The 23,457-nt window shown below is 43.8% G+C and overlaps 4 protein-coding genes across 6 annotated transcripts in view; all 4 read right to left on the bottom strand.

Moving 5' to 3' along the window:
* Window positions 1-103: 103 nt before the first annotated feature.
* LOC103468505 (E3 ubiquitin-protein ligase TRIM39-like) lies at window positions 104-3,121 on the bottom strand. The gene has a single exon (XM_008415625.2). The coding sequence runs from the start codon at window positions 2,000-2,002 to the stop codon at window positions 539-541; it is 1,464 nt and encodes a 487-aa protein (XP_008413847.1). The 5' UTR covers window positions 2,003-3,121; the 3' UTR covers window positions 104-538.
* A 64-nt stretch (window positions 3,122-3,185) lies between these two features.
* rrn3 (RRN3 homolog, RNA polymerase I transcription factor) lies at window positions 3,186-11,855 on the bottom strand. The gene is made up of 17 exons (XM_008415221.2): window positions 11,564-11,855; window positions 11,347-11,403; window positions 11,179-11,268; window positions 9,932-10,061; window positions 9,799-9,858; window positions 9,653-9,719; window positions 9,402-9,471; window positions 9,223-9,321; window positions 8,940-9,026; window positions 8,264-8,387; window positions 7,197-7,327; window positions 6,979-7,109; window positions 6,236-6,423; window positions 6,022-6,130; window positions 5,346-5,498; window positions 4,423-4,507; window positions 3,186-3,602 (listed from the first exon to the last, which is right to left on the bottom strand). Exons 1-17 carry the CDS (start codon window positions 11,657-11,659, stop codon window positions 3,447-3,449), a joined length of 1,833 nt encoding a protein of 610 aa, XP_008413443.1. The 5' UTR covers window positions 11,660-11,855; the 3' UTR covers window positions 3,186-3,446.
* Window positions 11,856-12,577: 722 nt separating this feature from the next.
* hao1 (hydroxyacid oxidase (glycolate oxidase) 1) lies at window positions 12,578-19,898 on the bottom strand. 2 transcript variants are annotated; one of them, XM_008415218.2, is made up of 8 exons: window positions 19,716-19,898; window positions 17,789-17,940; window positions 16,662-16,932; window positions 16,357-16,529; window positions 15,257-15,348; window positions 13,760-13,918; window positions 13,570-13,639; window positions 12,578-12,911 (listed from the first exon to the last, which is right to left on the bottom strand). In XM_008415218.2, the coding sequence occupies exons 1-8, from the start codon at window positions 19,850-19,852 to the stop codon at window positions 12,844-12,846; spliced, it is 1,122 nt and encodes a 373-aa protein (XP_008413440.1). In that variant the 5' UTR covers window positions 19,853-19,898; the 3' UTR covers window positions 12,578-12,843. The 2 variants fall into 2 exon arrangements, with proteins under 2 accessions (XP_008413440.1, XP_008413442.1); XM_008415220.2 differs by lacking the exon at window positions 19,716-19,898 and adding an exon at window positions 18,890-19,181.
* An 893-nt stretch (window positions 19,899-20,791) lies between these two features.
* The window catches only part of smg1 (SMG1 nonsense mediated mRNA decay associated PI3K related kinase), a 52,522-nt gene continuing 49,856 nt past the window's right edge, over window positions 20,792-23,457 (bottom strand). For both annotated transcript variants that reach the window (XM_008415216.2, XM_008415217.2), the window contains 3 exons: window positions 22,440-22,616; window positions 22,231-22,337; window positions 20,792-21,937 (listed from right to left, as the gene is read on the bottom strand). In XM_008415216.2, the coding sequence (XP_008413438.1) occupies window positions 21,860-21,937; window positions 22,231-22,337; window positions 22,440-22,616 (362 nt within the window). In that variant the 3' untranslated portion in view covers window positions 20,792-21,859. The remainder of the gene's footprint in view (window positions 21,938-22,230; window positions 22,338-22,439; window positions 22,617-23,457) is intronic.

Here is a 23,457-nt window from a genome sequence, read left to right as displayed (position 1 = left end):
CTTTGCAAAGTATTTCACCACCATCCTTTTTCCTATTTTAGCAGGTTCTAACCAAAAATATTCGTCTGGTTTATTGACACTTTACGTGGTAGGCCAACACAAAGTAGTTGTAGCTGAAACAAAATATGGATGGCTAAATTTCTTTACAAAAAGAAAAAGAAATCTGAAAAGTGTGGGGTGCATTTTTAATCAGCATTTAATTTACTACCAACCGCCTTCAACATAAAAAAACAGAACAATTGCTTTACAAATCAATTGATCTCCTCTTCCTGCTGTCTAAATATCTTAAACAGCTGACCTCGAAGCTCCAGTATGATGCACAATGACAAAACAATCACTACAAATAAATCAGTTGATATACAGGTTGAAACATTTTCATGCAGGCCTAAAGTCAATAAAACAAGAAAAATAAAAATCTTACACAAGCAGTAGAATAATTCAATAAACTGAGCTACAAACATTATTTGACTTTATAATCAATCAAAAGCTGAAAATGTGTAGAAACAGAACCAGAGCTTCAGCACAGAATCTGAACTGTTCACTTCCTGTTGAGGACGACCTTCTCAGGACCAGGATGGAGATGGAGATGGACTGAAGGGTCAGCAAAAACTTTGTACTTGTTTCCATTTCTCAACACAACAGTCCAGAAACCGTTCTGGGGACTCAGCGTGATGTTTCCCTTCCTGGTGACTGATTCTCTGGCCACTTCTAAATCCCATTTAGTCTTTCCTTTAACCTGAACCTCAAAGTAAAATCTGCCTGAAGAAAAACTCTGCTGTCCTAAAACACATGGACACAGGGAAAATCTCTCTGGATTGTCTGGAAGATTCTTCCTCACGTTTTCATGGTTCACCTGTTTTCCATCACCAGACAGGATGAGCCAGGGCTGAGCTGTGTCAGGATCCAGAGTCACATCCACAGCAAACCGCTGGACCCGCTTCAGCTCAGCCTCCGTCAGCTTCTGCAGCTTCTTCTCCCTGATCTCCTGCTCAATCTGAGTCACAGCTCTCACCACAGTCCCCTCATATGATGGTGGATGAACTCTGACCTCTGTCCAGGTCTTGGTGGGCGGAGCAGCTTTCAGGAAGGAGAAGCTTTGAAGGAGGTGGAGGGGATCTTCATCCCATGAGAGCTGCTTCACCTCAGAGCTCCTCTTCTTCAGCTCAGAGATCTCCTGCTCCAGATCTCTGATGAAGTCTTCAGCCTGTTTCTCTGTAGTTTCCCGTTTGTCTTGGATCTCCTTGATGAGCTTCTTCAGGCCTCTCTCAGCAGACTCCATCAGAGCCGTGACGACCTGAACACCTCCAGCTTTCTCTCTGTCTGCAGCATCTTTGCTGATCTTCACTGACTTTCTGATGTCCTGGATCATCAGTCGTCTCTCTTGGATCATCTTCTGAACTTGAGCCTCCGTCTTCCTCAGCTCTTCCTTCTTTTCTTCAGATTCTTCTTTCAGAGGAACAAACTCGTGGTCCTTGTGGTTTAAAACGGGGCAGAGCAAGCAGACGCATGTCTGGTCGGTCCTACAGAACAGCTCCAGAGGTCTATCGTGCTGCAGACACATCCTGTCCTCCAGGTTCTCCACCTGCTCCTTCAGCTGATGTTTCTTCAGACGTGAAGCGATCAGGTGAGGCTCCAAGTGAGTCTGGCAGTAGGAGGTCAGACACACCAGGCAGGACTTCAGGGCCTTCAGTTTGGGTCCAGTGCAGACGTCACAGGGAACTTCTCTTGGTTTGGCAACTTGTTGCTCTGAGCTGCTGCTGGCTTCACGTCTCAACTGATCAATCATCTCAGAGAACAAAGTGTTGACTCTCAGCTGAGGTCTAGAGGCAAAGTTATCGTTGCACAGAGGACACTTGCAGGGAACATTTCCATCCCAGTGCTGTATGATGCTGGTCTTGCAGAAGTTGTGTCCACACGCTGTGGTGACTGGATCAGTGAACACATCCAGGCAGATGGAGCAGAGAAACTGATCCTTAGACTGCAGGTTGCTGCCAGACGACATGTCTGAACTCTGAGGACAGGTCAGGGAGAGCTTCCATTAAAACAAATCACTTTAACTTGTTCAGAGTTGCAGTTTTTCACTAACCTGAAATTTTCTACCACCTTTCAGTCCTCAAAAAAAAGCTCAAACTTCCTGTTGGTTTGTAGAAACAGCAAATACAATTTTTGCTGTACTCACCAGTATTGTTGAGCAGAAACACATTAACTTAAGTCTTCAGAAAGAAACAGAGATTTCTCTCCACAGCAGCTCAGGGGTCACTTCAACTAAATATTACTTTCATTTCTGAAGAGTGACATTTTAATATCATGAGTCAGTGTTGCTCCTCCCTGAGAAAAAAGATAAGCAGGTCAGTCACTTTAAAGGGGCTGAAAATTTATGCAGCAACATATTTTATGTTAAAAGCTTTTTTTTTGTCATTTTTTGTAAACAGGTTTTCACTTCGACATTAAACTTTTTGTGAATGCCAAATTTTGCTGGTCATGATTAATTTATAAAAGCAGAGGAGAAGTTATTAATTTTTACAGGCACTGTAAAAGTGTCAGTGTTTCCATTCGAGGATAGGCCCTTGCTTTACATTGTGACAAATTCAAGCTACCTTTTAGTGATTCCGGACAGAGTTAGTATGAAGAGTCAGCAGGGTGCGTGTCATGGTGGAAGACCTGTCTTTTCGTTTCAGTCTTTCCATTTTTAGGACTTTTTATTACCAGAGTTTCTCTAGATCTAGTTGAGACTTTAGTCCTCTAATCCTGGAGATGTTCTTCAGGTGACAGAAGGCCGACTTTGTAACCGTCTTTATGTTGATCTGATGGTTCAGGTCAGAGTTCATCATTACACCCAGAGTTCAGCCTGATCTCAAGTCTCCAGCTGTAATAACCGAAGCTGTGCTGACTTTGGATCATTCCTCTGCAGGTCCAAATATAATAACTTCCGTTTTGTTTCTGTTCAGCTGGAGAAAGTTATAGGACAACCATGAATTGATTTGTATTAAGTAAGAAGTCCAGCTCCTGATCAGTGAAGGTCCTGATGGTTCAGGTGGAGGGCTGGTTGTAGTGTTTTGAGAAACCTTAGCTGTGTCTGTGGTTTAACTGAACACAGATTTTTTCTAAGTACAGCCATGTGCTTACCATGTGTTACCATGGTTACTTTTTGAACTGGGACGCATATGTACCACACTAACACCTGGTACCGCTTCTTTAACTGTTTATTTAAAACATGATCTATTCATAGAAAATGTTTATAGGTGTGTGTGAGCACTCTTGGAGTAGTGTACAATACAAAATTTTAAAAATGACACACGTCTACTTCATATGTGGGCAGCTGCAGCATTAAGCTGTAGAAATAAAGTCACTGTTCCTGGATCCACTGGTGTCAGCAGTGCAGGGAGGCAGAGCTTCTGATGAGAGCAGCGCTTCTCTGCCAGGACACGAAGGTTCACGGCGAGGGATTAAAACTTGAAGGCTCTGTGTTGGGCCGTAGGGGGGGAACCCACGCTGTTGGGGCTGCAGACGTTGGAACCGTATGAGCTGGGGGTCAGTCCAAGCATGGCGTCTCCGTGTGGCGTCTCGCCACTCAAGAAATCATCTTCATCCTCCTTCAGGGCCTAAAACAGATGAAGCAACCACCATCAGGAAAACCCAGACCCTTTTCCTCCTTAGATTTTTACTCTGACAAACCGTTCTAAAGTTGCTGCCACAGAATTGCGCAAATTGAAATTAGAGAGACTAAATCTGCTTAATGGAAACACACTAATTTAAAAAAAACTCACGCTTTTCCACAAAACGTTTTTTTGCTGGGATGAGGTGGTTTTTAAGTTGTATCGAAACAGATGTATTTTGCAAAACTGCAATGGAAACACTTTTTTTGCATCATATGAGTTACGTGATCAACAGACGGATGTTACTACTGGTGAAAATGACAAATGCGACAGGAAGTGGTATTAGGATGACGGTTTGTTTTTGTTTTTCAGACAGTGTGCAGTTGGCTCCACCAGAGATTCACATCACAGTTTCAGAAAATGTTGTGTGTCATTCCAACAAGTAGAATCCATAACGCTTCTGTAGCCGCTCCCAAGTAGGCGGGGCTTATCACTCCAATGCCTGAATAAGGCACCAAAGTCTCCTCTGACTGGCTGATAGATGATCGCTTGAACAGATATACGACCGCATCTCATGTAACTGTTTACATTTGTCACTTTGCTGCTATGATTCTGAACATAAACACAGAAACCGTCCAGAAATAAGATTCATGATAACCTTGATCCAGGAGCGTATCATAAAAACTGCGAATGAGTTGATGCTAGAGCTTTGACACAGTTTGAAAACATTCAGAGAAGCAGGGGAAACAGCAAACAGCGGTAACTTGAAGAGCCGTGATAAAACAGGAAGAGAATGCGTCGCATTCCCGGCAGCCAGTTAGCTCACCTGTTGAGCTGTTTTGGGAGGAAGCAGATCAGTTTCTGCGAGGTCATCCCAAGCCTGATAGAGTGGCTCAATCAGCTGACCAGACCTGCACACACAGAAACAAATCCCTAACGTCAGAGACCATGGGAGCGCTGAGCTGATGTCTGTTCTGCCGTTTCGTTCCCTCTGGTTCTGGATGCTGTGCAGCCGGAAGAATTTTTGCTCCTACATTTTTACTTTCATTCAGTTGTTATACTGCGTAACCATGGGAGCAAAGCATTGTGTGTACAACTGGGGGAAGCTGATTATCATCTGAAAAGTTCAAGTAATATGTGAACTATGACCCCACATCACAGATGAGTTGAAAATGAAGCTTTGAGACTGATAGAGATTGAAGGAGAAGCAGCTAAAGCTAATGATCTGGATTAGCAGAGCTAGCTAACACCTGATGGTGGGACGCAGGATGTGGTACTGTGGAATATCTTATTGCTAACTGGATATTGAGCCACTAGCATGTCATACACCAACAGTCTTCAATCACAGGCTTCTTCAGATTTGGTGCAACACTGACTGCTACTGGAGATCATTCCTGCCCACACCATCCAAATGAAGACTTTATTTAGTCCTATAGGTTAAATAAAGGATTTTTGAATTTTAACCCACTACAGTTTGCAATTCCAGATCTGTGCTATTGGAGCAGAGAGACCAAGGAAGATATGTTGCCACTTCCCACAGAGGAAAAAGACAGAGGAGAGGGATTTTAGAACATTTAGTTGCGCAGAAGAAGTTCAGGAAACTGGGTGGTTCTGGCCTCTGAAGGAGAATCAGAAAACCTGCATGAAGCTGCTCCTCCTCTGTGTTCTGATACGTTCAGCCAAAAGCTAAGGACACACTCAGCAGGTAGGGAGTTCCTCCTGAAACCCTGGATTACCCAGCTGGGGTACCGTTTGAGCAGGTAGGGGTCAAAGGGGAAGAAGCTGTCCAGAGGGTTGGTGTTGGTGGTCACCCCGTCTCCTCCTGCAGAGCTGCGGACCACCGGCAGCACCTGCCTGTTGTTCCTCTCTATGATGGTGTAACAGAACACCACCTGGTACTTCCTGCAACACAGACACAGGAGACGATGCAGAGCTCTGCTTCCTGGAGCTTCAGCTGAAACAGTTTGGTTTATTTTACTTCCTTATTAACTCTGCACCAGTACAGCACATTTATTTATACCAACGGTCAAACATGGAAAAACAACTTTCATTTGTTCAGTCAGTGCAGGTAGGAGTAGAACAGCCAATGGGAAATAAATAATAGAGAACCTGATAAAAACAATAAGTTAACTAAATTGGTCAAACATGTCAAATAACCTTTTTTCAAATGGCTCAGTTAGGAATTCTAAATATAATGTAAAATAAATAATAAAGAATGAATTCAGAGCACAAAGCATAGAATTACAGTGAATAGATCTGACCTTATTGATCGAGCACATTGTCACGGTATCCAATCTAGAATTATTTTCAGTATCAGGACTGATATTACTGATATCTCTAGCTGTAATGTGACAAAATGTGAAATGGTTTGAAGGTGACGTGTCTATGTGTGTGTGTGTGTGTGTGTGTGTGCGCGCGTGCGTACCTGGTGATGGCTGCGAACATGCTGGTGACTGAAGGCAGACATACTTTGAGTGGATTGAGCTGACACATGACCAGCCGCTCCAGGTTCAGACTCTGCAGAAACTCCAACCCTGAAACCAGAGAGAGAGACAGACAAAGCTGAGCTCATGGAGTGAGCCTGGCCAATAACCCCCACCCCCGCCCCCCACCACCCCTAACCCCCTGGCTGCTGTCACCTTTCTTCATGTTGGCCTCCAGCATGGCTCTGTGTCTGAACACCAGGGTGTAGAAGACGGCCTGGCAGGTGGCGTAGAAGGGTCCATGCAGGCTGATGTCGCAGCACACCTGCCGGCCGCTGCTGTCCTGGCTGTCGATGTAGGCGTGGATCCAGGTGAGCAGCAGGTCCAGACACGCCCTGACAGTGCTGTGAGGACAGGAGGACAGGGAGTCAGACCCCCACTGCTGTTTGGGGACCCCACTCTGGGGCATTAGCTTCTGGTTAAGGACTCACTTTGAAAACGCACAGATTACAATGCTATAAAATGCATACAGAAACCTACAATGGTTTTCTTTTTATTCACTCCTCAATAGTTATTAAATGTGTTCAGCGTAAATGCTGCCTCGTAGCTCTCATGGTGTTCTGCAGCAGAATCCTCCACAGCAGCTGCTGGACGGATCCTTCACTCTTTTTCTTGACAGACTTTTCAAATTTCCCGTTTGCTACGCTAGCTTAAGAAGCAAAGCAGTTTGACAGGCAGCTAACCAGACAAATCACATTTCAACAAGTCAATTAAACCTTTATTTTATAATAATGATTGAAAAGCAGATTAGATTTTATGATTAAAAACAATCATAATGAATTTATGAAAAAAAAAATCCAATTCTTTTTCCATTTTTTCCCCTTATCTTCCCTCCAACTCCCTGATGCGCCTCTAGCGCCTTCTGGTGGCCCTCGCTTTGAGTACCCTTGTAGACTCACAGCACAGGGACGAACTTGGCTCGGGCCATGAAGCTCCCCATGTATCCGGCTGCGGCCTGCCGCAGGATGGCGGGCTGCGTCGGGTTCTGCAGAACCTTCCACAGATGATCGAGGAAAGCCTCGGCTAGAGCCTGGACCAGGGGACACAGACACACACACTGCAGCTCAGACGGAGGACGGGTAGGATGACGGCCCGTTGTCTGTTCCGGCATACTGACCAGTTTGAAGCTGCAGAGGTAGAACAGCGTGTACTGCACGTGACCGGAAGCGTGAGTCGGCAGGATGAGCTTGTCGAACACACTCAGCAGGTCTTTGTAGAGCTCCTTGGTCCGTTCAGCGTGAAACGAACCTGGAACAGACAGAGCAGTGGTCCGGTCACCTGACCCCGACCTGCAGAGACTTGACTGGACTTCAGAGAGAGATGAGAGATGCAAATGAAACCTGCAGGTGTCGGTGTTATGAATTTAGAGCAGTGCCAACTCACATTTTCTAAAATAAATTTCATATATTTTAAGGCCTTAATTTTAGATAGACTCTTTAATAAAAAGCTTTTGTACATTTTTATAGAAACTGTCACTATGTTGTGACATTAAGGTATGTGCAGATAAAAAAAATGGAGCTGCTTCTCCCAGTACTAACTAGAAACAACCAATCAGAACCAGGAGGCAGGTCTTAGAGCTGTCAATCAATCAATCAATCAATGTGCGCACTACTCATCCCACCTCCCTGTTGCTCTCTTTTACCATGAATGCTGTTCAACTCCTCACTGGGAGGGAGGAAGGCTAACAGGACAACAGAACAGAGGGACTGTAGGATTTGGGTTTTAATATTAATGTTTCTTTAAAAATTCAATGTTTTAAGTGTTTAATGTATATGTCAGAGTGCTGTGTGGGAAATGGAAATCACAATTTCCCAAAGAGATTATTAAAGTTTCTATCCATCTATAAACCGATTTTCTGTAACGGTAAGTTGTTTCTCTGCCATTAGCAACATTTAGCAGCAAGTAAATGGGGGATGATTGACAGCAGTAAGCCCCGCCTCCTGGCTCTGATTGGTTGTTTTTGGTTGGTGCATTTCTTCAGACAGCAGCAGTGGAGATCAAGAACGTCTCATATCACACTGTCACAACATGCTGACAGATTAAACACATATGTAAAAACATTTTTTATAAGTTACATACAAACAGCCACTTTAAGGATGCGCTGACCACCCCCCCCCCCCCCCGTTACTCATTTCATGTATTTTGTGTGTGTGTGTGTGTGTGTGTGTGTGTGTGTATCAGTACCGTCCACATTGCAGATGTCTCTGATGTAAGCCATGAGAACAACCATGAGTGTGTCCAACCTCTCAGCCACTGGGTGGACCATCATGTTGGTCCGGTGCGGCTGCTCTGCAGTCATGTCCTCATCCTCACACACACAACCAGAAAATACTCACTTTTAAGTTTTCACAGCCTTTAACTTTTGCACAATCAGACGGTCAGCAGCCTTTACCCTCTATAGGGATATTTTCACCTTGGTTCATTAAAATTTATATAGCGGCAGAAATTCTGACTGCAGCTGACACACAGCCAGGCAGCAGAATGGATCCAAATCACATCTGTTCACATCTGTCTCATTGTATCGAGTTTTTATCTGGTTCAAGTTGTTAAAATCCATCAGGAAGGTAAAATACATGACAGGATGAGAGGATTAGAATTCAAAATCTGTTCTCAGAATCACTGAGTCCTTCAGGTCGATTCTGAAGGACTGTTGTAGATTTTGTCAAAAAAAAAAAAAAAAATCAGTGATTAAACTCTTAGTGATAATACAAAAATAATAATTATTAACTATTAAAATGAGCTACTTGAAGGCGATTCTAAAGAGCTGGTAACACAGCTCAGTTCTTCATTATGCTTTATGGTTATAAGGTCAACCAGTGATGCTGTGGATCAGAACTGTTTCACACATGGTGCTTGTTACCATGTCAAACAGTCCCTCCTCAGGCTGGTCCTGGTTCTGGCTCTGGTTCTCCTCTGTCTCCTCGATCTCTTCCCTCGATGCGCTGACCTGCGACACACACACCAGACATTCAGGTCCCGAGCTCACAGCATTCATTCAGATTTACATTTAAGATTTTTTTTATGTATACACAAGCCTAGAAAACCAAAAAAAAAGCCTTGTGACGGGCTCCCTCCTGACGTTAACCTTTGACCCCCCCTCAGGTCAAACGCCTTCAGCAGCCTGGCTGGGCTGCAGCACTCACGTCCAGTTTGAGCAGCTGCCCAACGATCAGCTCCAGCACGTCTCGTCGGATGGATGGGACGTAGACGGTCAGCCTCAGCAGGTTGTGGACGTAGCATTCCTTTAAGGAGCAACAAGCTGTCAGTGAAGCTCCGTGCTGCTCATCAGGAGCAGCTGAGAGCAGCTGTGGGGGGTTCTTACCAGAGTTCTGGGGGATTTCTGGACAAAAGGGAAGCCGTCTTGGAGAATGGGCATGAGGAAGCGACACGTCCTAAGAGAAACCAAAAAGAGACATGGAGTGAGGGTTTTAAAGGTACAACTGGAACAACATCTACGACTGGATTGTGAAATGTTTTCTTTTTTTTTCTTCCTGGCTCATCAACATCCTTCCAGTTAGAAACCAAAATCCAGAGCAAAGAGCAAAGGAAACAAGAAGCTGGTCAGAAACCTACGAGGGAACGTATCTGATGATGAGCTGCAGCGCCTGGTGACAAAGGTCAAAGTTTCTGGGGAGGTCGGCTGAAATCAAAACAAAGCCAGAGTGTCAGGCGGTTCTGTCTGCTGACTGAAAACCACAGCAGAACGTCTCAACACTCACTGTCCTCCTCATCCTCTGAATCAGAGATATCAACTCCTCCCTCACAGATGGTCACCCGCTCTGAAAAACAGAGACACCAGTTTGTCCTAAACAGGTAGCCGTAGCATCTGATGAACAGCAGTGAGCGGCTTACTGGGAGTGAAGTGGGACACCACCATTTTGAGGCAGGCGCATAAATACACCGTCTGCGCCGACACCAGGTTGCTGAGGAAGGCCAGGAACTCGTCCACTACGGCCTGGCTCCGGCCCACCCATGGAAGCCTCTGGAAGGGGAATCACAGGAAAATCCAATTGTTGAAATAATCGTCAACTAATTTAGTAATTGATTAATCGTTACTTGGACTATAAAAAAAACAAAACAAAAAACAACAACGGTCATTTGCTGAAAGGAATAAACAGCTAGAGCATTAATTAAGCCAAAACTGTACAAAAAATATTTAAATTTAGAATTCGAGATAAATAAAAATAATTCTGTGTGTAAACATATTTTACCCAGAACTTAAGAAGCTTAGTTTTAGCTTCGCCTGGTTAAATTATGTAAATAAAATCTCTAATTAAACACCTTTTACAATATAATTATTAATCAATTACTAAAAATAATCATCAGTGGAGGTTTTCAGAGAGACAGCTAGCTCAGAGCATGGCAGTGGCACTTCCAGTGTCAGCTGCCAGCTGTGACATATGCCACGGCTTTTGTGTCAGATTGAATATAGAATCTGAATTTTACTTCAAGCAAAAATAAAAAAACAACTAAAAAAAACAAGAATACATATACACACATACAGCTGACACTGAAACAATGGCACCTAGTGACAACTTAAATGACCTGTTCAACCTTCCATCAAGCAAATTCAGTCAAAATATTAAAGGTTGGTTAATTAATAACATCATATTTGCAATCAGGCAATATAACTAACACATTTTCCAAAAACCAGCAGCGGCCACAGCAGCTCTAACACACTCTGCTCACCTAGAGTCAGCTGCCACGGTTTGAGCTCAGGCCTGCTGGCTGCTCACTTGTTGCAGTATTCATATCACTGCAGCTGAATCCTTTGCTACAAATGACCAAATGTTCACTAAAGGAATGCTATAATTGTAAATCTTGCAAAACTTAATTTTTTTCTATTTACAAAATGAAATGTTTATATGCATCTTAATGAATTCATAATATTGTTTACAAAAAAGGCTACGTTGTTAAATAGAAAAATCAGCAGAATGTGCCAATGATTTCACCGATAACTAAAATAATTAGTTGGAGCTCTACTATAAATAACGCAGTACTATCAATTTAGACAACAGCTATTGGTTTTACTTCATTTACTCTGAAGTCTTATAAAGAGAAAGAGTGAGCCAGAATCAGTAAAGCAAGTTTTCTCTTACTAAAACGGTGTAAATGAGCTGTTCATGGTCTTTGGTCAGCTGGGTCATGCAGCCCCGAAACTCCTGCAGCCAGCTGATGATCTGAGCGTCCTGTCAGAGGAGAGGAGGAACTGAGGAACAATGCTGCACATCCAGGGTCAGCTCACACACCACGATGCTTTACTCTACCTTTATGTCCGGATCCGCCAGCTGATGCTTCAGGAGTTCATAATCGCTGCTGTCTCCCTTCAAGCAACAAGACAAAAAGGTCAATAGTTCGTGTTGATGTTTTCCCACTACATCCTGAGAGTTCATGGTGCAGTTCCAGACCGGGTTTGGGTCAATTTCTACCAGAGATGTGGCATGGGGTGCTTTTATCAGTAGCGTTAAACCTGCTGCTACTGACCTTTCTGAGTTTGTCCAGCGTCTCCGCCACACTGCCCCCGAACCGTACTGTTTTCACGGGCGGAGAGTTGAGGAAGTCCCAGCCTTCCACCTCCATGGAACCCCGCTACCGTCGCTTTGTTTAATCTTTAAGTTCTTTCGCTTCGCAGTTAAATAGTGAAATAATTTCTTAAAGCATCACATTAAAAAATAAACTCATAAACATACAAGAGTGAGGCTGAGCTAAACTTTCATAGCAGGCACACAACCGCATGTTGGAGGAACTGTTTACATGGGGCAACGGTGTAACGCTTATACCCTTCCTACGAGCTACACTGTCAGAAGGTTGGTTCCCTTTGGCTCGACAGATAATAACGCTACAGTGACACATAAGCTAGCTTTCTGTCCAGAGTAGCAAGGTTAGCTGGTAAGGCGGATAAAAAAGGGTTGCAAATTCATTTTGTTGGTTCCTAAATTGTCAGAAAGGTTTTTGTCAGTGGTTGGCTGTGTTTAGTAGCAGAAGGGTCCTTCCCTTAGAGAGCCTTTCATTAAAAAACACCACTTAAGCCCTCAGTTTATCTGGATCCTTTCCTCATGCAGCATTTTATAACAGACAATTTAATAGTTGCAGACATAGCAGAACCCTGTTTTCAGGGTCATTTTGTACATATTCCTGTTTTTACTCTCTGCAATAGAATATCTGCCCACTTCCACCTTCCCCAGGCTGTTTTTTATAGCCAGCCTTTTGCTTACATTTTAACACTCCTTGGTTTGGTACATTTGTTTGAATACATTAGCCCATGTATCTTTTATGGTCATTGTTTTTGATAGTCATGATATTTAAGTCAAAACACACTTGTTTTTTGGACACAACATAAGGTAAGCTAAAATAAGGAGTTCATGAGTTGTTTCATTAAGGGTTAGGGTTAAGGTGCCAGTGGATAATAAAGGAAATAACTGAATGAAAATATGTAGATTGTGTAAAGATGTTTTGCATTTAGCAGACAAAATAAAGGCAATATATACAAAGGTTTTACTAGTGGTCAGATTTATTTCACAGGTGATGATGGGCAAGTTAGAAAACATCCACAGTAGATCTGCAAAGGTCACAGCCAGCACCTTCCTGTTTATGCCACATGTTTTTCTCCTCACTGTACTAACCTATCAGACCCAACAGTCAGAAATCATCAAATCAAATGTGACTATATAGTTTACCAATAGACTCTAGGCACAAGAAAAGTGAACTATCTAGGCATTAGACATGCTGGGTGAGCCCAGGATAATGATCCTGGGATTCTTCTCTCACATCCTGGAAGTGAAGTCTGCCCTCCTCACCAAGGACCGGCTCACCTCGGATATAGAGCGGCAACCTGCGCACAGTCAAAGGTCATTCATTCAGACATTCACAATGTCTACACACAGTCCAAGATACACCAACCGCTTCACTGCTGTAGTGAAGCGAAACTGGAGAAACATAAAGAAGTGCATAGCTAAAGAAGGAGGAAATTCATACAAGCTAAGTTAAGTGTGCAGTACATTTCATTTCACTAAACAAGCTCAGATGAAACAGAAAAACTTTTTTGACCTGCAGGCCAGAAGTGAGCAAAAGTTATGCTGTAATTCTATATATATATATGCAAAGCTGGTAGAAATGATCCAAAAAGGAGTGAAATGAGGTTCTGCAGAATGTAGACTCAGTGGTAGTTGGCATAAAACAACACATACTTCTCAAATCCTTTTATTTCCTTATTTCAATTCTGCACCACTTTGTGTTGGCCCATTATATACAAACTAAATAAAATCCTAATAAAATACCCTGATGTCTATAATATGTGAAGAATTTTTGATGTGGAAAGGGGTATGGATACTTTTCCAAGGCAATAGTCTCTCTGAGTGCAGAGGAAGTTGTGCAATCATTTGAATCAGGTGTTGTATAACAGCAACTCTTCTAAAATAAGCTGGGTGGTGGTCTCTGAGGATTGAGAAACTCTTCTACAAAGGGTCAACAAACAAGGACATCCCAGTTACCTGACAGAGCCAAAGCCAGTCGGAGCTCCTCTTTTAGAAGTTCCAGTAGCTCAGTGACTCCTTCTTCTCCCTGGTCAGAGACAGGATGCAGCATTGGGAGGAGGTTTGTGCTAGGTAGATGAAGCTAACCCTTAAAGCATGTTTAGATCCAGAGAAGATGCCCTCCTAAACCAGGGTGGCGGTCATTCACCTGACAGGCAAGTCCCCACAGAACTGGACGACCAATGAAGACGGCCTTTGCTCCCAGAGCTAAAGCCTTGAGGACATCTGTCCCTCGTCTCACTCCTCCATCCATGAAGACTTCACAACGTCCCTGAACAGCCTTCACCACTTCTTCCAGCACATCCAGCTACACACGCACACACATCAAAAATGACAACACTGTGTTAATAATTTAAGATGTTGAGGACCTGCTGACCAAACCTGGATAAAAGGAAGGAAAAAAAAAATCACTTTTTTGGTCCATATCAGAGTTTGATTATATTCACACCTCCCCAAACGAACTGGACTTTCTCGGAAAAACAGACTGGAGTTGGATTAAAGTGGACTGAACAGGGTTGGTGGGAATCAAACTCTGATGAAAACAAAAACAAAACATTGAAGAAAATGACACAAAAACTTCCAGTCTGCCTACAAACCTTGGTCTGGCTTTGGTTGATGTGAACTCTGATGGTGTTTGAATTCATATGTGACGCCAAGCGGACCATAGCGTAGGGCATTCTGGGTAAATACAACCAAAACAAACACACTAGTATAGTGCTGGCAGGAGAAATAACTTGTGGTCTTTTGCCAAAGGTAAAAGAGAAATCCTACAACCACTAAAAGTTGATCCCACTCCATTTGTGTTTATATTTGTTGAAGAAGGAAGTTGTGCTTAGTGTCTTCAGAGGTTTTTGTGTCATTTCCTTATGGTTCTTGGTGCAGCGCCACCACAGGTGAGGAGGGGAACAGGTTTTTCAAAGGACAGGTTTGTTTGATATAGAGCAATGTGAAAGAGAACCATAGCAGCTCTGGAAATTAAACAAATGTTGCAGTTTTGGTGCAAATTAAACCGAGTCTACTGGACTATCAGGTTTGAGGACTCGCTTGGTCTGCATCACAGTTCAATTACCCATTCAAACAAACTTGACTTTCCAGGCAAACAAACTAGAGTTGGATCAAGGTGGACTAAACAGGACTGGTGTGAAAACACCCTGAATGTGGGATGTTGGTTGTTGCCAGAAAAGTTGGCCTGAGTGTTTCAGACCTTAATGATCTACTTTTCTTTTAAAAATTATCTCAGGTTTCCACAAATGTTCAGAAAAGCTCCAGTGAACTGTAGCTTTGTGACTCAACATGTCTTGTTGATGTCATAGGTCATAAGAGAATGGCCAAACTGGTTCCAGAGATTGCAGACTTTAGTTGTATCCTGTATTTGAAACCGAGGTCTGCAGAACACCATCTCCTAACACAACATATAGACCCTTAAAGTAGACCACAGGGAGTGACACAACAAAACGGAAACAGCAAACTGAGGCTACAAGTCAAACAGAATTTACTTACAAACATGAACACAATAGAATCTTTAGTATGAGCAACTGCAATTTAATTTTCTTTGTAGAAATCAACCAAGCGCGCGCACACACACACACACACACCCAAACACACACACACACACACACACACACACACACACACACACACTGACCGTTGCAGGAACACCATCGAGTTGTCGAGCTCCATGGTTGGACACCAGGATGCCACTGACTCCATAGTTCACAGCCTGGACAGCATCTTGACCTGCAGACAGTCCAACGGGTCACAGGCTCAGACCGGAGGTCCCACATGTTAGGATCACGATACCGCACAGAATTACTCCAACAGAGCCTTTTGTTGGCATACTGAGATTCTAAGGTAACCAAGAGCACAACAGCGCCATCTACAGACCACAGTGTGGAGGTGAAATGTTAACCTTCAACAAGTAAAACAAATGAAGTTCGATTTGTTCTCAGAACAGAACATGGCAGTGGTGTTCTACCATGCACCCAAGACGTTTTCACAACACCTCATCGCTTCCTACTTTCCATTATGTCACAACTTTATTCCAAAATGGAGCCAATTCTTGTTACCGTGGTGATGTGGATCTCTGTCAGGTTGGGAGGTGAATTAACTTTTTAGCTTGAGGTCCAGAGGTTTCAGTTTTTCTGGAAGAATTTACTTTATTTAATCTCTCCCTCTTTGTGGACAAGCTGCAGAAAAATCAGCCCTATAGAATGATGCTGCCACTACCATGTTTCACAGCAGGGATGATGCCAGCCAGATGTTGTCTTGGTGTCATCAGAACTGTGCTTCTCCTCATCTGACAATCTAAGGCGTTTTCTAGTGAAATCCAAGTGGGCTGCCATTTCCACTGGCCACCAATGGGAATGGTGTGTGTTAGTAACAGTGGACCGCCTTTAGAAAGGTCCAGAGTTGGACAAAAACTCTAGAGGGAAATAAACAGAGCTTTCAAGATATAAGTTGTGCACTTAAATCTTATTTATCAATAACATTTTTGCTGATTTTGGAGCAAGAGTGAAACAAAGTGGCGTGAATATTTTCTGGATGCATTGTTTCTACGGAAACCAACAGCCAACTAAAAACCGTGTGATCTTTGGTGAACTTCACTGATCTTACCTCTAATGTTTTTGCCTGTTTATTACAGCATGTGTTGTCATTCACCAGAGGTCAAAATGATGGAAGAATCCCAGTGACTGGTATAGAGATAAACAACGCTGCATGTTGATGACCGTTTCTGCGTGTGTTTACCGTTCAGAACGCCTTTAACGATCACAGGAAGCCGTGTGTGTTTCTTCAGCCAGGTGATGTCGTCCCAGCTGAGAGCCGGCTCAATCGCATTAGCAACGTAAACAGCCAAACCGCTGTCATTGCCATAGTCATCCTCAGAGAAGGACAGAGAGGCTGAGGAGAAGTTAGACATTCTAGGAGAACGCGCGCACACACACACACACACACACACACACACATGCGCACACACACACAAAAATGAGAACTTTTGGCCCAGATGAAGGAAGTTAGCAGAACCTCACCATCATCCCGGCTTTGGTTCCTACCTTAAATGTGGGGGGATTTTAAAGCGGTTGCGCACATCGTCCAACCTCTTCCCCAGGTAGGGCGTATCCACGGTAACAAAGACAGCCTTGTAACCAGCCTTCTCCGCCCGGCGCACCAGTGACAGAGTGAGCTCCCGGTCTTTGTAAATGTAAAGCTGCATCCAGAGGACCCCCCCGCTGCCCGGTGAGGATGTCATTGCTGACATCACCTCCTCTATGCTGGAGGTGGCCCAGGAGCTCAGCATCATTCCTGTTCCTACTGCTTTGCATGCTGGGAAGACAAGTGATATTCCTGGGGATGAGGTTTTTCCTTTATTCCCTCACTGCTGTGAGTAAATCGTGTCCAAAGAACTGATTCTCTCAAAACCTCTAGATCACAATTGCCAAAGTGAAGGCCCCGGGGCCAAATCTGGCCCACCACAGCTCTTTTTATGGCCCTCAGACTCCATAGGGACACATAGATAGAATCTTCATGATAACAGTTGTGTGCTTAAATAATATTTTGTCAATCAAATCAAAGCAGTTTATCTGTTTACATCCAAATTACACCAAATCCATCCAGTGTTTTGTAATTCTGATTGTGGACATTCATGCAAAATGCATGTACGTATAAAGTCTAATTGTGGGTTTATTTAAAAAAAAACGGTTTACTTTTACTACACTGCTGCTTCAGCCTCACTTCATGTTGAGTTTTAGTCCACAATCAATGTGGTAAAAAAAAAAAGTCACATTTACCATAAGCACAAATATCACAAAATGATTTTAAGTTATTTCTAAATTAGCACCAGAAAATATGCAATTTTGATTACAAAATCACAAAAACAATCAAGAAATCTCAATGGGACTCATTAATGAGAAAAGATGTTCAATATTAGAAGTGCTTATCGAATGCAAAAACAGATATTTATTAATATTTTAACAGTTTGTTAAGTTTTATCAAAACATTCTGGCACAACCAACCAATGGAAATATTCATGATCTTGATATAAGCTGAATTATAAATGAGTTCGGCAGCCCTGCCCCAATTATTGTAGCTAGACTCCTCTACTACTTCATGTTGCAAGCTTCAAATGGTGTGTGTGTGTGTGTGTGTGTGTGTGTGTGTGTGTGTGTGCGTGTGCACTAACCTCTAGCCGTAGCCGTCTCCCCTGCAGGATGAGCCATTCTCTGCATAGCTGTGGATCCAACACAGAGGGGCATGCTGAGCTTGTGGCCCAGCACAGAGATGGACATGTCCACAACAGACACGTCCCTCAGCACCCGGGGGACAAGGTACCACCTGGGTGCACACACACAGACGCTCAGCTGACCTGCTGTGTGTGTGAACTGTTTTTAAATGTTCACCTCGCAAAATATATACAAGGAGCAAAAAGACCGACTTCAATGGTCACGTCATTTTTTTCCCACTTTTTCTACTTCAAAGGTCAAGTAGAACCTGCCAGATCCATTTCTGGCAGGTTCTACTTTGCTTTACTGCTGGAAAAAACAGGATTCAGTACCACAAAAAAACAGCAAACAAAGAACAAATATATTTAGCAAAATATCAATTCAAGACCATGAACATTTCAGCTTTTTAAATCAAGTGAAATGTATATAGTAAATGATTAGTATCTGGTTAGATCAAATCTGCAAAACACTTGAGGGAAAAAAAAATGACAATGTGCCTTCAGCTCACTGAGGGCACATGGTCAAACAGAGGAACCAACAAGAGAACGGCACAACAAAAAAATATGGAACATAATCAAGCAAAAAGTTCAAGTTGTAAAAGAAAAGTCCAGAGCAATGTGGCTTGAAAACAGCAAATGCATAATGAGAGAAATGAAAAGCAAAGTGACAAAAATAGGAGGCCATGTTAGTGAGTAAACAGGGAGATTGTTGCTAAATGAAGGGAATAGAGTAATAACTATGAACAATGTTACATGTAACACTGCACAAGGTTCCAAAGGCTGAAGGAAAACTATCCTGGTCTGCGGACAATTGAAAGAACTGGAATTCAGTGATCAACCCTGTGCTCGTGTCCAAAGACAGAGGAATAAACAGGAGAGGAAACGCACCTCTAACCGGTCCAAAAAAGAAAAAAGGTTTGTTTTGGTGTATTGTGTGTTTTCCACACACATGGTGTTAGTTGATGGCACAATCAAGTAATTATGTTATCTTCAACTGTTAGAAAAATGTTGTGTATATCAACAAGAGTTAAAAAAAACAACATGACAAAATAAATTTGACACCTCAAAATTTGGCTTGTCTTTAAGAACCTCCTGCTGTTTCCGACACTCGGCCTTCAGCACGTCGTCGCAGCAATGCGCCTCATTATGCTTTTTACAGCTGTTCTTAGAGGGGTTGTGCTGAGAAGTATCTGGTATAATGAACTCAGAAGATGTGCAGCTCCACCGGGTGTTTGCTCCTTCAGACTAGTGGCAGCAATGATCAGAGTGGGGCAGGGCTGCTCTGAGAGGGAGAAGCTCAGCTGGGGACTGCAGCTCTGAGGAGGAGCTTTGTGGAAATAGGCAGAGCTTTATAAGAGGAAGCACTTAGGCACCTCTGAATGGTTGCCATGGAGATTAATTTTTTTCAAACATGTGTGAAAGAATCAAAACAACAACTCAAAAAAGTTGATTTTATAGAATATGTCCCTTTAATAAGCCAAGAGTGAGAAACAGAAGCTGAATCTTCTCTGGATGTATTTGCTCCTGATTTTCTAGAACTCAGTGTCTTAACTTGGTGATACATTTTTTTGTCTCCCCAGTGATGGGACATCGACAACCTGTGTAATATTATATTACTATATAGCCATTCTTGTCCATGTACATATTTAAAACAAGATGATCATAAAGTATAATTAATGCCCAGAGCTTTGAGTTCCTATACAATCTCCATGGAAGTCAGAATGCTCAGATAAACCCGATTGAATTACATCACTGTCTAATTATCTACTGAGTGTCTAAATAAAGACATTCAGTAGTTAATATTTCCCCATGTCCATCCAGACCTGGGCAGCGAGTGGACTGACGGACAGCAGCTGCTGTCACTCTGCAGAAGTGGATCGGACAGTACCTGTTGAAGGCGGCCACGTTGTCGGCCAGCGTGTTCTGGTCGTCGGCTCCTGACCGGTAGTAGTCATACACGGCTTTAGGGAGAACCCTCCTGGCCTCCTCCTCATAATCGGAGACACACACCCGCTGTCCAGACATGGCTGCTCCCGTCGGTCTGACGCGTCGCTGCAGGCCCGGCTGGAAATAAGCAGAGCTCCGATAATCATTAACCTGCTGGAGGCTCCGTCCAGCCTCAGGGGTTCTGCTGGGCTCCAGCTCCACAGTTTACACAATGTCACTGTCATGGCTGCAGCGCTGGACCAGATGGGACTTCATATCCTGAGTTTGGATTGTGCAACGATGAACTTTGAATCCAAAGCTGTTGATTTAGTAAACAGGGTGCTGCAGTTTCCATAATGAAATGTTAAAGTGTGCTTATGTTAATATTTGTGCACCAAACAACTTGGTGTAATGAGAGTAGGGCTGGACAATAAATGTTCAGCATCAATAGATAATACATCCGATAGAATATCATCACATTCCTAAAATAAGAAGGTATTTTTTTTTGCCAAAAAGTGAATTTTACACACAAAAAAATACATTTTCTAGGCAACAAAAAATACTTTTGTCAAAAAATGAAAAGGAAAAAATGACTTAGGAAGGAAGGTTCTTAGGAAGGTGACGATATATAAAATGTTCACTGAACTTCGATCCAGAACTGCACAGCATTCTGGGGGATACAGGCAGACGAAAGGCTTTAGTCACTCAACCTCTCAAGCTGCGTTGGTGGCATCACTCTTTGGTTATCTAGTAACAACCTGTTGAGTAACTTGCGCAGCAACAGTTTCAGGTTTCACCCCTGTGCCTCATAACTGCTTAAAAATAAGGAACAACAGTGTGACACAAAGGGGCATGCTGAGCTTGTGACCCAGCTGTGGATTAAATAGGAAATGGGAAAGGTCAATGATTTCAGATATTTAAAACAAAAAGCTAATTGTTAATTTTCAACATACTGCCATTAAATGCTTATATGTTGTGGCAAGTTTCTCAGTCATGTCATAAAGCCCTACGAGAGGACCACAGTGAAGGACAGCCTGCTGTTCTCAGTTCCACATTTATTTGGCATTCAACAGAATTCAATAAAAGATTTAAGAATAAACACGTTTCACCGTCACCACAAACATAATTTTTCTGAATAAAAATGTAAAACAGGAAGAGCTGAGATTCCTCAATTGCAACAGGCAGCTCAAAAAAAAAAAAGAAGAAATGTAGTCTTACAGAAAGTTCCAAAGCACGGCACAGACTAAAGATCTAGAGCGAAGGGAAAACTAAGAGGTCCTCGTTGAAGGGACTAGAACTGCTTTTATTCTGGATCACCAAAAACTATTTGACATGACGGGACGTTTCAGTTTAATCCATAAAACCACTCTCATTGTGGTTTAATCCACACAGGATATGTCGGCGTCTCCACGGTTCCACCAATCACAGCGCAGTGTGAGGATAGTCCCTCCCTCCTCGGCGGCCGACCTTTCACCTCTACCTGCGTCGTCTGCTGGCCAATCGCCGTCACAATGTCGCTGAGGAAGAGGAGTAGAGAAGAAGAAGAAGAGCGGCCATGGAAATGCCTCGTCCATCTGAGGCTGACCCCGGTAGAGTCCTCCCCACAGAGTTGGCTGTGGGCGGCTCCCTCCTGCTGTCCCCCCCCTGCCCTCAGACAGGCGTCAACAGGCGCAACAGGATGCATCGATGTTCATGGGGAAAACTGGGTGTAGTGAGCTATGCAGGTGGAGGGGGGGGTTGTTTCCAAGAGGAGGGTTAGGAGACCTTCCCCTTCCTCCCCCCCTGCATGTCCCCCTCCCCCTCCCGGCAGCGGTGTTTGTCCCAACCCGACCCCTAATGAGGAAGGCGGGTGAGCGGGCTCACTAAGCGTTGCGTTAGCCTGAGCGCCGGTGGTTGCAGGGGAGGGGGTGTGTGGTTGCAGCGATGCCGCGAGGCCGCTGCCCCCAGTGTGGATGCCCAGGAGCTTAGGGGGGCGGACTAAGATACCGCCGCCCATTTTCCTCCCACTCGGGTGGCCCGGTGCTGCTGTTCCGACACTCCAGTCCCGCAGGACTCTGGTGGATCTCCAAGCCTTCGCTGGACCCTAGACAGGAAGTAGCATGGTGCTCACACCCAGGCGGTCCAGCCCTCATACAGCTGGGCCAGGTTGTCCATGTTGGTAGCCTCTTTGATGACAAAGTCCACCTGCAACAACAGAACCAGGCGGGTCAGGACGCACTAACGTGGAATGTGGCTTCGCTCTTTTTACATATTTATAATATTGTATTAAAAAAAGACCTAAAATATGCAAGATGTGCCAATTTGTTTACTCCATTAATCATCAAAATAGCCAATTATGAAAAATATTGGTAGTTGCAGCCCTAATTATATTCATCATGATTTTTACATTTTTTTATAATTTTTTTTTTTTGACACTAGAGTACTTCAGTGCAGTAACTGTACTTCAGACAGTGATGGTGTGTGTGTGTGTGTGTTACCTGCTCCGTGACGCTCATCCTCCTGTTGGGATCGATGTCTCTGCCCTCCAGCTTGGCTTTCACTCTCTTCCACACACTGACTGCATACGAGTTCCTCTCCTGCACAGCTGCATGGAACACAGAACCATGTTCAGAAGAAACGTTTTCCTGTCATGAACCGATGTAGCGCCTGAAACTGGCCGCATCGACCACTGAGTGGGGGTGGTTACCTCGACCTGTCTTGGGGTCTCGTACGGCCCTCTTTGGACTGGGGTTGAGGCCTTTGCTGTTCACCACCAGCGTGCTGGGCGGGGTGTCAGCGGGGGTTTCCAGGTTACGAGGCAGTGCTTTGCGAGCATTCTGGGACATGGAGTCTGGCTGTGTCTTCACTCCACTGCATCGAACAGCTGAAACCAAGCAGCACAGAGCACTGAGTACACAGAGACAGACAATGGCAGCATCATGCAGCGTCTGACAGGAAGGAAGTCCTGGAGCCACCGGATCCAAATCAGGTCCAACATGGAGGTCAATACAACCAGAACCTGGTCAGAGATCTCCTCTGGCTCCCAAAGCATTCTGCACTAAAACCTGAGGCCATCTGTCTGATGAAATGACCTGAGCACTGACACACGCACACACACGCACACACAAACTCTCTCCTCACCTCTGATAGACAGAAAGACAAGCCTCCCCAAATTAAAGAGGAGCTGCCAAAAGACAAATAAGATCAATAAGATCTAGGCCTGTCGCGATAAACGATAAATCAATTAATCGCACGATAAATTAAACCTATTGACCTCATTTTAATTATCGTCTCTTATTCTTTCTGTTGATGACACTGAATGAAAAAAGGCTCAGCTCCGGTGCTCTCCACTGACCCTCCCTTCCTCATTTCCTTAGTCTAATGTCCAGCGCACATTACACGAGTTGTCGGCCCATTTTCAAAACCTGAGAGACACATTAGCCGACACAAATCCCAGGTATAACGGTTCGATCGGGTTCGTCGTGCCATGTGGTGTCCAGCCACCTGGGCACAAAATAATGGCTACAAGTCCAGTTAACTACTTTTAAAACCAGGCATTAATCAATGCTTTACTAGAATCTACCTGTGATGCATGTGGCTACAGTCAGCGTAAAGTCCTGACTTAATGAAAATCATTGTAACCTATTTATGTCACGTTAACGAAGAGCAGCTGAAAAGTTACCGGGTTCATCAACTGCGGTAACAATTTGGCTCCAGTTCCTCCC

The sequence above is a fragment of the Poecilia reticulata genome, linkage group LG8 (assembly GCF_000633615.1).
Source record: "Poecilia reticulata strain Guanapo linkage group LG8, Guppy_female_1.0+MT, whole genome shotgun sequence".
Lineage (NCBI taxonomy): Eukaryota > Metazoa > Chordata > Actinopteri > Cyprinodontiformes > Poeciliidae > Poecilia > Poecilia reticulata.
This window is presented reverse-complemented; position numbering and strand designations above follow the sequence as displayed.